This window comes from Seriola lalandi, unplaced genomic scaffold (assembly GCF_002814215.2).
Source record: "Seriola lalandi dorsalis isolate HSWRI2012SDOR001 ecotype SW California unplaced genomic scaffold, Sedor1 jcf7180002054862, whole genome shotgun sequence".
Classification (NCBI taxonomy): domain Eukaryota; kingdom Metazoa; phylum Chordata; class Actinopteri; order Carangiformes; family Carangidae; genus Seriola; species Seriola lalandi.
In genome coordinates this window covers 1-12424 of record NW_019525415.1, presented here as the reverse complement: position 1 = coordinate 12424, position 12424 = coordinate 1, and the positions used below count along the sequence as shown (strand labels likewise).

Below are 12424 nucleotides of genomic sequence, written 5' to 3'. Positions count from 1 at the left end.
GTACTTTCATCCAATGATACGATGATCAACAAACTTCACCCCACCTTCTATATTTTTCTCAACAGTATCGACCAATAGAATACCCGGATTTTTGTTATTGGCGTTCGTATTCACCAATAGGAGGCGTCCTCTGAAACCATTCATTCCCACCCTTCGAGTGAATGCCAGAGAGTTTCTTGATGGCGACAGGTCTGGTAAGTGGGAAGTTGTCCACTTTTTTCGAAGAAATAAAAGGTTCGAAATCATCTTTAACTTGTGCGTTATGTGATCCGTGTCTTTGCAATTCTTAGGCGTTATTTTAGTAGGGTTGTCACACGCTTATTTGATGTCGAATCACAGGTTGTGCTCGACAATGTTTTTTTCGCTGTGACGCTTGTTGTTTTGGTGTTAACAAACCCTCCCGACAGCAGTTTTGTATACAAAAATAACTCATGCAGTCGGTAAAATGTGCTCTGATTTGCGTGGAAATGTTGTTAAAAGGCTTCTGGAGGGTTTTGTGTCATTCATTTTAAACGGGGCAGAGAGGTTGCGTCATGCCTCAACTTGTTGACATTCTTTTGTTTACAGTGTTAGACCCGACAGCCTCTGGGTTTGAGCTGAGGACACTGGTGCTGCTTTTGAGGAGTGGGAAAACAGCAGGCCTGGGTTTCAGACGCTCTTTTTGGACACGATATTACTTAAGAAAACGTTTTATTAACGGCATGTTACTGCTACATCCGCGTTTAAGAAGTCGAGGCGACGGTTAGCCCGACCGTGCAGCGACCGTTGATCGGTTGTCAGAACGCAAAATGACGGTTAGTTCTTCCTTTTTAAGTAATGTATTTGATACTCAGAGGTTCTTTTAAATGTTTAAACGTTTTTTTTTTACGTTGCATGTCTTCAAACACCAAATAATTTTCTAATAGGCGTAACATGTTTACTCTTTCATTAATATTCCTTCACATTTATTTTCAACTTCGTGTTTTCGAGCCACGAAACTACACTTTAAAGACGAATTTCTGATATTTATCACTTTTGCTACGCAGTTATGAATGAATGAGCTCTGGTGCGCATGCGCCAAATCCTTTTAAGTTTATAAACAAGGCCTCCACGCAGCGGATCACATGACCAGTTACAGAGGTTTACTGTGTCGATTCAGAGACAAAGGATTCCCTAAAGGTTGCCTACCTTTTCCATTATATTCATGCAATACATTATGTTTCTTGTATTGATGAGATGCAGTATGAAATATTATTTTATTTGCTGTTTTCAGAAATATTTGAAAGATAATGTCTATTATGTTAATGCTTTTTATTGCATGGATCCTTTCATAATGCCTAAATGAAACCATAATATTACTGTCCAAAATCCACATACTACCATTCAGTCTTATGTATGCAATTACAATGACTCCATTTTCATTACTTGTGGGTAATAAGAGTAATTGAAACAGCCTTGTAAAACTGTGCTGCATTTTCACTTTGTTCGTGAAAGCTCTAATTTTGTCTTTTGGTTTTGCCAAAAACCAGCTCACGTGGCAGAGGATGATGATGGAAGCTGAGTAAACTGACCTGTACCCAGTTTCAAAAACAATCAAACAAACAAACAAAAAGGGGAAACAGCAGAACATTGTGGGAATGGACGAGTCCTTTGATCCTCTCAAGTGTAACGAAGACCTGCCTTCCTCACCTGGGTGCCACATGGATTATGGTAAAATGCTACACCAGCAAGAAGTCACATTCTATATTTAAGCAGACTGAGCTCTTTTTATGAATATTAATGTTGACCCCTCTTTAGATGACATGCCAGAGCTGCAGGAGGTGGAGGAGGACCAGAGGTCTCCAGGGTTATTTCAGGTTGGAGCAGGAGTGTCTCACCAGGAGCTCAGCTGCTCCCCCAGCACCAACTGGCTTGCTGAGCTGGCCAACATTGCCACCAGTCCTCAAAGCCCTTTGCTTAAGGATGCCCCACATAAGAGGTTAGTAAATATTTAATAGCATGAAAATTAGCTAAATCTAATGATTGCATACATGTGACATAAACACAAAGAGAAGTTAGAAGTTGACAGTGCACGTAATAACATAAGTACACGCTAGTATACCTGGGGGGTATTCCACAAAGCAGGATTAGCAACATAACTAAGAAAGTATGACATCAAACAACCCTGGAAATTTTTTAACATCATTATAACCAAGATGTCACAAAATAAATTTTACAGTGAACCTGGCTAACTAAACTTTTATACAGGATTGCATTCAGCTGCTACATTAAAAATATAGAGTATGACCTATATGTTCACTTATAATCAAGTTCTTTGTTTGTCATGTAATGTAAGAAATTATGCTCATCTCTGACAAATGTATCAGCACTGCAACAGTATTTATTTTTTTAAAATTATATCTTTATTTGGAACGGACAGAAGAGTACATCTACATAGCATCAACAATAAAGCAGAAATAAATGCCATTCCAGTTTTTTGTTTTAAATACAGAAAATGTGCAACATCAGACTCAGGGCTTATAAGCCCAAAGAATGTACAGTCACAAATTGGGGGTCAGACCCTGTTCGATCTATGCAAATCCCACTCTCCTGTAGTAACATAAACTACGTGAGATTGGTGTTAGATTCAAATCAGTGGGAACACAGTTATCTTCTTTAGGCCCATGTTGACAAGTTGCCCAGACTAGATCGCTTAGGGAAAATTCTGATACAGCTGCAACAGTATTTTCTTGGTGTCTTGTAAATCCATGTGGGGTGGGCACTTGTATGCACATGATACAATAACTAATGACCTAACTATCCAACTAAAAAATAATGTGTATTGATATCATTGTCATTTTTTTCAGATCATCTCCAGTCCACATCTTTGGCAACAGTAATAGTTTACATTCCTACGCCCGGCCCCCATTAGCCAGTAGTGCACCCAACCCGTCCAGAGGCCACCTTAGGGAGCGCAGGCGTGTCAGGGTAACTTTTCACTTCCAGCCTCTGAAAACCCAAGAATCATCCATTCCTGTAGAATCAGTGATTATTTCCAAGTAAATTCTGTATAACATGCAAGCTGAAATTGTTTATTTTACTGATGTCATTATAAGATGTTTTTTATTATCTGCGACAGGCTAGCAGTGAGTCGGAGTCTGGAGTTTTCTCAATGTCCTCATCCTTTTCTGATGATGAAGACATGGCCTGGTCCCACTCCTGGCCCTCCACAGCCTGGCATTGCTTCCTCAAAGGTGCAAAAATACACACACAGCATATGCATCCACCAGTGCACATACATGCATTTACACCTCACCTTTTTCACACACATTGAAGTTAACTCTTAACTTTTCTAAGAATTTCTGAGAGAAAATAAAGGTTTTCACAAGTATGCCTCATAGCTTAAAGGCACAATCCCCAGTCTAGTGTAAACATGTACTCCCCATTAGAAAACAGTAGTAATTCATGAATGTTTTCAAAAATTCGTTAATGTTTACATCAGTAAGATTTAAAAATCAATTGTGATTGTGAGAAAAAGTATACCTGTAATGATTAAAAAAAAACAAAAAACTACTGATTGGACTTAAGCTGCTCTGGCCTTAAACTCTGCTGATGACAACCAGACATGCAATCAAGGCTGTTTTGGACAGGAGCTGTAGAGGTGCTGACACTAATCTCTTGTTTACACTTTTCTGAAAGGATCCTCCCATCACAATTTTCTGAGCTAGGATGAGCAAGACTCAGACAATTTTAAAGAAATCCTGACCTCTTGTGTCCAAACAGCAGCATTGCACCCACTTTCCTGCATTCTCTTATAAATATCATTTGACATCTGCTTTTTTTCATCATGTTGCATTGTTGCGTTGATATTCAGGAACTCGCCTGCGCTTCCATCGAGGTCCTAATGTAGAGTGGCAGGAAGCAGATGAACTCCGGGATTCAGATGATGACTCGGATGATGAAACCATGATGCCATCCTCCTCCTCTTTTAAGGTTAGGCAATTGATAGTGACTTCAGTATGTCTTAAAATATTTAATAACAGTTTGCTATACTATGGAAAACCTTCCATCTACCTAATGTTCAGTATTGTTGCATTGTTGACTGTATGAGTGACACATTCCGGTTGTCTTTGGTTGTCAGTGGCTTGGAATGGCCACAAGGTGGCAGGCTAACAGTAAGTGAGTAAATGAGTGCATGAATTTATAAACATTCTTGCAGATTTTTTAGTGGTGATGTACTTGTTCAGAATGGGAACCTTTTAAACTTTTCAGGCACCAAAAATTAGTTCCTTCAACTTTAGTGTTGGGTTCATTTAGCTCAACTTGTGGGTGAGTAAAGACTTCTCTTATTGGCCTTTGCTTTATTTTCAGAGATACGGTTCAGAGGGGCTGAAGTTGGTGAGCCATGAAGAGACAGTATCTTTTGGCCAGGCAGTTCTTAAACTGACGTTTGACCCTGGTTCACCTGATGACGGTCTTTTAACAGCTGAATGCCGACTAGATCACCCATTTTTTGTAAAAAATAAAGGTAACAGCTTTATTTCCTGCTCCTGCAGTATATAAAAATATACTGCTGATATACTGCAAAAGGACAATAGGTTATGCTTATCTGTAATTTACCATTTGTCCTCTTCAGGGTGGTCTTCCTTTTATCCAAGCCTTACTGTGGTGCACCATGGGATCCCTTGCTACGAGATGCAGCTTGGGGATGTGTGCCTGCCACCAAACCACCCAGATGCCATTAACTGTGATGACTCAGTCGTCTTTGACACTTTCAGAAGGTACACTCTTCTAAATAATGTGTTCTTAGTTTATTGAAGAGACCTGAGCGCGAGTCATCATCAGAGGAGCAGAGTGTTTTTAATCTACCTGTTTTGCTTATGATGATCACTGTCTAACACACACACACACACACACACACACACACACACACACACACACACACACACACACACACACACACACCTCAAAGACACGGTTCTATAATCCACATCTTAGCCAGTGCTTAGCTTATAGCTGTCTTGTACAGTTCACTAAAGCCGTCTAATCACCCTTAACATCAAAGTATAAAACACTGCACAGGGAAAGTGAAATCTTTCCTTTATATAACTTCAAGTAAACAAAAAATAAAGATAGAAATATGAATCATAAACACAATAATTAGTTTATAAATATGATTTATTCCTTATATAGCATATCTACAATCATTTACAATGTTCAGTTCTTTACAGCAAATGAAAACTAAAAAGTATATGTTGCAGTGCAGAGGAACTGTAAAATGACAAGGTGAAATTTTTAGATACTTTTGCAGTGTAAAAATGTCTGTTTTCTTTCCTTCCTCCCTGCAGTTATGACTTCACCCCCCTAGATTCCTCAGCAGTGTATGTTCTCAGCAGCATGGCTCGTCAGCGCAGGACCTCCCTGTCCAGCGGCGGTGCCGTCAGTCCAGACTGTGATAAACTTGAGCGCTCCAGCTCCCCACAATCCTCAAGTAGCAAATCAAACAGGAGCCACACCTCAGGGACAACCAGCAGTGCCACACCTACAAAATGCAAGCGGCCAATGAATGCCTTCATGCTCTTTGCCAAGAAGTACAGAGTGGAGTACACACAGATGTATCCTGGGAAGGACAACAGGTATGCAAAAAGTCAATAAGTTCTGGTGCACTTAATCACACTACCATGTAAATGGCAGCCTTTTTTTGTAAGGCAGAATTGTCTAATGTTTCTTTCACTGTGTCATGTCTTAACATTGATCACTAACATTAGACGTCCATTGAATGAAACCGCCCCACAGTTAAGGTAGTCACATCATATTCCAGTACACAAATATTTTCTCTATCTCCCATCCACCGCTATTGAAACCTGAGTGTGGATAAATTTAAGTATGTGTTTCACTGCAATCTCCAGCCAGCTCCAGCAGATTCACAGGTTAAATTTCACCTTTGTTCAACTCTGAATGACTTGATGTGCTCAGCTGGCCAATAGATACACTGCTGCACAGTGTTTATAAATGGTAAAGTTATTATTCTAGCTTGTTTCATCACCATTTTTAGCACACCATCACACCACTCGACTACAAACTGCAGCATGCGAATCATGACCTTTTTAGGGGCACAGTGCGGTGAAATTTGATTGAACAGAAACATGATGATACTATACTTATTTCCCCTACAAGATGTCATATCATGGTTCCAATGTGGCTAATAAACAAACATTGAAGAGTGCAATCACAAACTAAAAACAGAGTATGAGAGCAATGTTAAAACTGTCAGTACAGACTGTAAGAGAGGTCCTCTCTGCGTTGAAAGTTAATGAGTGTTTTGGGCTACAGATGTCAAGCGGCGAGCTACAGACTAGATGCCCTGTATTGACTTGAAGAATACAAAAAAATTCTACATGGGGACTCTTTGGGACATGCTTTCAATTTTTTAGTAGTGTATAGGTTACGGAAGTGATTTTCTGATACCTGGATCAACCGTGAATGATTAGTGGCTAAACTGAAAGACTAATGGTCTTGGCTCCTTTACGAAGTACCATTTAAGAGTCCACTTATCTCCGAACCAGTGCTGGACCAATTCATTAAGCCAGTCATCTCCCAGCATGTGAGACAGAAGACCTACCTCACTACATCCACTGAAAAATATAGATCATTTTTTATTGTGTTACTTGTCTTTCATTTCAGTGTAGGAGTATCACCAGGCACTGCAGTCTGTGCAATTTCATTTTTGTGTACCATTATGTTCTATATGTTGTTTTTGTAAGTTAATTCTTCATTTAGGAACTGAGGCGTAAGATGTAATGACATGTTTTCATTGTAGATAGCTTTAGGTTCACATCTTGTAAAACATTTATATGTATGCTTTATCCATATTCCATGGACAAAAAGGAAATCGAAAATGGGCAAAAGAAAGTAAGACAGATTCCATTAAGACAAAAATCAGAAAAAGGTGAGTCTTTCATCTTCTGTCTCTAACCTTTCACTCCAGAGCCATTAGTGTCATCCTGGGTGATAAGTGGAAGAAGATGAAGAGTGAGGAGCGGAGGATGTACACCATGGAGGCCAAAGCTCTGGCTGAGGAGCAGAAAAGACTGAATCCAGACTGCTGGAAACGTAAAAGAACCAACTCAGTAAGGACCAAAGTCACAGAACTATAACATGTAGTCATCCAGATTGTACATACATGATAATGTTAAATTACTGTATGTTAACTCCATTTTTGTTTCATTCACGTGTCCTTCCTGCTGTATACTTACTGTTCATGTCATCTTTCAACAGGGTTCCCAGCAGACCTAGATAATCCCCCAGAATCCCCAGCTGCTGGTGTTTTGGAGTTGAGAGGTGCCGGACAGAGTCTGATGGACCGCTTGATGCCTCTTTGCTCTCCTGTCTTTTTGAGACTCAACTGTGATGCTGAATTCACTTCTTTTTTGTAACCTTGAAACATTATAGAGACAAACCAGAATTATGAACTATAAACAAAACATGTAATCTAGTCACTAACAGTGCATATATTTTCTTATATCTTTAATGTATTATTCCCCTGAAATAAGATAGAATCCTCATTTATTTCAGGTCATTTCATACTCAAGGTTGAGACAAATGAGAGCCTTTGGTGCTATGCTTCAGTGTAGAAGGAGCAGTAAACAACAAGTGTCTATTTATAATTGTAAAAAGGGGAATTTTAGGCAACTTTTCACAGCTGTTCATATTGACTATATTTGTAAAATCCAATATATTGCACAGATTTACCAATCCCTTTCATACATTTTATAATACAGTATATATTCTGTAGCAGATCTATGGCCAACAGTTTGTGATACTGCCCTGCCAAGTCTTCAGATTGTTTTTGCTCAACCACCTGGCCATATGATGAGAAGGCTTTCAGCATGTGGTGGTGGGTTTACAGTCAGTCACAAAGCACTTCAGGCCTTCACTGTAAGTGTTTATTTCTTCTGCACTTTATATAAATATGTAATCTAATCCTATACAGCCATTGTATACTGGTGGAAACCATTTGTATAAAAACAGCTAGTATCTTGATAGTAAGCCATTTGACACAATTATGGCTCAGTAGCCATGTTCTGCTTTCAGGTTGCTAATGAGTTTTAAGTGCTTTGTTCATAATGTACAGGTTTCACAGCCCCAACAACCTCTTGCACAAAATATCCTTGTATCATATTATAAATAATTTTTTTTAAACTTGCATCTTATCCAAGTGTTTGGTTCTTTTTCATAAACTGTAATCACAACCTCTGGGGATGCTTGTCTTTGTGTTTGAATACACATTCATGTTTTTGCCTGTCTTTTATTTTGAATTATTATCAGCTTCTGCCTATGAACACGTGTGTTCTTAAGCAGCACACTGAACCAAGAAAATTTTGCTTGAAGGTTAAAGAGCTATCGATATCCACTGATCTAAATGTCCAACCAGTAAAGCTTGATGTTTCCAGGTGACACAATAAAACACAGCTAAAGTGTGTTTTATTCTTCCGTTTCTCTGCTGCTCTGCCACATCAAAACAATCATACTCATGCTCATGATAATTCACTCTTGGGCTGAATGAGGACAACGATAAAAGTTTTAATTGAATCTTATACTCACTGGAACCCTGGCCTCTTCCTCTGGTGATGAAAAAGGATCTGAAAGAAAATGAAAGAACACATTATCATAAGCTTTTAACTGGAGACTGTTTCCATGGAACATGAGTTTTTTCACAAAATATCTGGTGATGCAGTTAAATGTGAAGGGTTTGGTTAATTTGCTTTGCTGCCTGATGCTTGCACAGTCAAAGAAATGATCAAATCAGCTAATAATAATAGTCCATATTATTATCAGTTAAAGACGTAATTTATAATGATAGAGCCAGAGGGCGCCATCACTCCATTTTTGTTTAATGGAAGACATGCCGCTTCTTGATGATAAACATCAACCATCTCAATCCTCTTCTCTCTCAGAGATAATATGATTATAACATCAATATATAGATGACTGTAAATATATACTATATGGATACTGTATCTGTGGTTTAGGAAACTAGAACATACTGCATGAAAAATAGCAAATGATTTGCTTTTTACCATACGGTAAAACAAACAACCCTCAAATGATTTATGGACTGGGAAGTTATTATTTTGATGTTTATGAATATCTTGAGGGCCTTGCTTGACTGCTAGTAGAAAATGGTTAATCTGAAAGGATGAGATTCATAGCACTGCATGCCTCATGAAATAACAATGATCAACACCCTGCAAGCCTTTTAAGCACAGGAATCTAATTATAGCATATCCATAACAGGTCACTCCAAAATGATCCGACTTGAATACTTCATACAGTATTTGGGGAAATGGAAAGTTTTGTCTGATATTCTTTTGGCTCAAGACTATTCCAATTTTTAAAGGCGAATTGCAGGATACAGTAGCTATGTGATCAGAAATTAAAAGCATTTTTCAAATCTTGTCACAATTTAGTAAATTAAAACCATATGTCACTGTCATAAGAGGCAGATCACTTAATGTGGAAGCAGGATTGTTGAGGAACGTTACTGTGTGAAGCAACACAGCATGCTGCTATAAAAGCACGCACATCATTTGTGCCTTCTCACAGTTGATTTTTAATGGCTGCCCCACTGATAGTGGGGCAGATGGGCAAAAAAATGTGCATTTTATGACTAAAGCATGAAAGTTTAAGCATATAATCTACATACTCCAAGGTTTTTCTCAGACGTGGAGGCAATTTGTATCTGACCTCTGGTGACCTTGGGAGGTCATTAACATCAGCATTAAATTTCCAGTAAGGCATAAAAACGTCATAGTATAGTAAGGTATAAAAACGTCATAGTATAGTAAGGTATAAAAACGTCATAGTATAGTAAGGTATAAAAACGTCATAGAATATAGCAAGGCATAAAAACGTCATAGTATAGTAAGGTATCAAAACATTATAGTAAAGTAAGGCATAAAAACGTAATAGTATAATAAGGTATAAAAACGTCATGTATGGTAAGGCATAAAAACGTCATAGTATAGTAAGGTATAAAAACGTCATAGTATAGTAAGGTATAAAAACGTCATAGTATAGTAAGGTATAAAAACGTCATAGTATAGTAAGGCATAAAAACGTCATAGTATAGTAAGGCATAAAAATGTCACAGTATAGTACGGCATAAAAACGTCATAGAATATAGTAAGGCATAAAAACGTCATAGTATAGTAAGGTACAAAAACGTCATAGTATAGTAAGGTATAAAAACGTCATAGTATAGTAAGGCATAAAAACGTCATAGTATAGTAAGGCATAAAAACGTCATAGTATAGTAAGGTATAAAAACGTCATAGTATAGTAAGGCATAAAAATGTCACAGTATAGTACGGCATAAAAACGTCATAGAATATAGTAAGGCATATAAACGTCATAGTATAGTAAGGCATAAAAACGTCATAGTATGGTGAGGCATAAAAACGTCATAGTATAGTAAGGTATAAAAACGTCATAGTAAAGTAAGGCAAAAAGAAATCAAAGAATAATAAGGCATAAAAATGTCATAGAATATAGTAAGGCATAAAAACGTCATAGTATAGTAAGGCATAAAAATGTCAGAGTATAGTGAAGCATAAAAACATCATAGTATAGTAAGGCATAAAAATGTCATAGTAAAGTAAGGTATCAAAACGTTATAGTAAAGTAAGGCATAAAAAATCAAAGAATGTTGAGGCATAAAAACGTCATAGTATAGTAAGGTAACAAAACGTCATAGTATAGTAAAGTATAAAAACGTCATAGTATAGTAAGGTATCAAAACGTTATAGTAAAGTAAGGCATAAAAAATCAAAGAATGTTGAGGCATAAATACGTCATAGTATAGTAAGGCATAAAAACGTCATAGAATATAGTTACGCATAAAAACGTCATAGTATACTAAGGTATCAAAACGTCATAGTATAGTGAGGCATAAAAACGTCATAGTATAGCAAGGCATAAAAACGTCATAGTATAGTAAGGTATCAAAACATTATAGTAAAGTAAGGCATAAAAACGTAATAGTATAATAAGGTATAAAAACGTCATGTATGGTAAGGCATAAAAACGTCATAGTATAGTAAGGCATAAAAACGTCATAGAATATAGTAACGCATAAAAACGTCATAGTAAAGTAAGGCATAAAAACGTCATAGTATAGTAAAGCATAAAAACGTCATAGTATAGTAAAGCATAAAAACGTCATAGTATAGTCTGGCATAAAAACGTCATAGTATAGTAAGGCATAAAAACGTCATAGTATAGTACGGCATAAAAACGTCATAATATAGTAAGGCATAAAAACGTCATAGTATAGTAAAGCATAAAAACGTCATAGTATAGTCTGGCATAAAAACGTCATAGTATAGTCTGGCATAAAAACGTCATAGTATAGTAAGGCATAAAAAGTCATAGTAAAGTAAGGCATAAAAACGTCATTGTATAGTAAGGTATCAAAACGTCATAGTATAGTAAGGTATAAAAACGTTATAGTATAGTAAGGCATAAAAATGTTATAGTATGTAAGGCATAAAATGTCATAGTATAGTGAGGCATAAAAACATCATATTATAGTAAGTCATAAAAACGTCATAGTATAGTAAGGCATAAAAACGTCATATTATATTAAGGCATAAAAACGTCATACTATGGTAAGGCATAAAAAAAGCATAATATAATTAGGCATTAAAAAGTCATAGTAAAGTAAGGCATAAAAAAATCAAAGAATGATAAGGCATAAAACGTCATAAAATATAGTAAGGTATAAAAACGTCATAGTATAGGAAGGTATAAAAACGTCATAGAATGGTAAGGTACAAAAAGTCATAGTAAAGTAAGGCATAAAAAAATCAAAGAATGATAAGGCATAAAACGTCATAAAATATAGTAAGGCATAAAAACGTCATACAATGGTAAGGTATAAAAACGTCATAGTATAATAAGGTATCAAAACGTCATAGTATAGTACAGCATAAAAACGTCATAGTATAGTAAGGCATAAAACGTCATAAAATATAGTAAGGCATAAAAAACGTCATATTATAGTAAGGCATAAAAACGTCATAGTATGGTAAGGCATAAAAACGTCATAGTATAGTAAGGCATAAAAAAATCAAAGAATGATGAGGCATAAAAACGTCATAGTATAGTAAGGCATAAAAACGTCATAGTATAGTAAGGCATAAAACGTCATAAAATATAGTAAGGTATAAAAACGTGATAGTATAGTAAGGCATAAAAACGTCATAGTATAGTAAGGCATAAAAACGTCATAGTATAGTGAGGCATAAAAACGTCATAGTATAGTAAAGTATAAAAACGTTATAGTATAGTAAGGCATAAAAATGTCATAGTATAGTAAAGTATAAAAACGTTATAGTATAGTAAGGCATAAAAATGTCATAGTATAGTGAGGCATAAAAACGTCATAGTATAGTAAGGCATAAAA

At 36.6% G+C, this 12424-nt stretch overlaps 1 protein-coding gene across 4 annotated transcripts; it reads left to right on the top strand.

The window, feature by feature from the left end:
* The first annotated feature begins 111 nt into the window (after positions 1–111).
* On the top strand, positions 112–8440 carry hbp1 (HMG-box transcription factor 1). 4 transcript variants are annotated; one of them, XM_023427792.2, is made up of 11 exons: positions 112–194; positions 1509–1689; positions 1777–1957; positions 2826–2946; positions 3098–3212; positions 3833–3951; positions 4330–4486; positions 4595–4739; positions 5307–5594; positions 6947–7088; positions 7237–8440. In XM_023427792.2, exons 2-11 carry the CDS (start codon positions 1617–1619, stop codon positions 7252–7254), a joined length of 1359 nt encoding a protein of 452 aa, XP_023283560.1. In that variant the 5' UTR covers positions 112–194; positions 1509–1616; the 3' UTR covers positions 7255–8440. The 4 variants fall into 4 exon arrangements, with proteins under 4 accessions (XP_023283560.1, XP_087035864.1, XP_023283558.1 ...); XM_087179738.1 differs by having other exon boundaries at positions 185–234; XM_023427790.2 differs by lacking the exon at positions 112–194 and adding an exon at positions 321–794.
* The last annotated feature ends 3984 nt before the right edge of the window (positions 8441–12424 follow it).

Bases quoted from the DNA above. Each gene is read 5' to 3' on its own strand.
- hbp1 (XM_023427792.2), top strand. From the start codon at position 1,617: ATGGACGAGTCCTTTGATCCTCTCAAGTGTAACGAAGACCTGCCTTCC. The intron at 2,947-3,097 runs GTAACTTTTCAC...TATCTGCGACAG, and splicing joins GGGAGCGCAGGCGTGTCAGG to GCTAGCAGTGAGTCGGAGTC. The intron at 3,952-4,329 runs GTTAGGCAATTG...CTTTATTTTCAG, and splicing joins CATCCTCCTCCTCTTTTAAG to AGATACGGTTCAGAGGGGCT.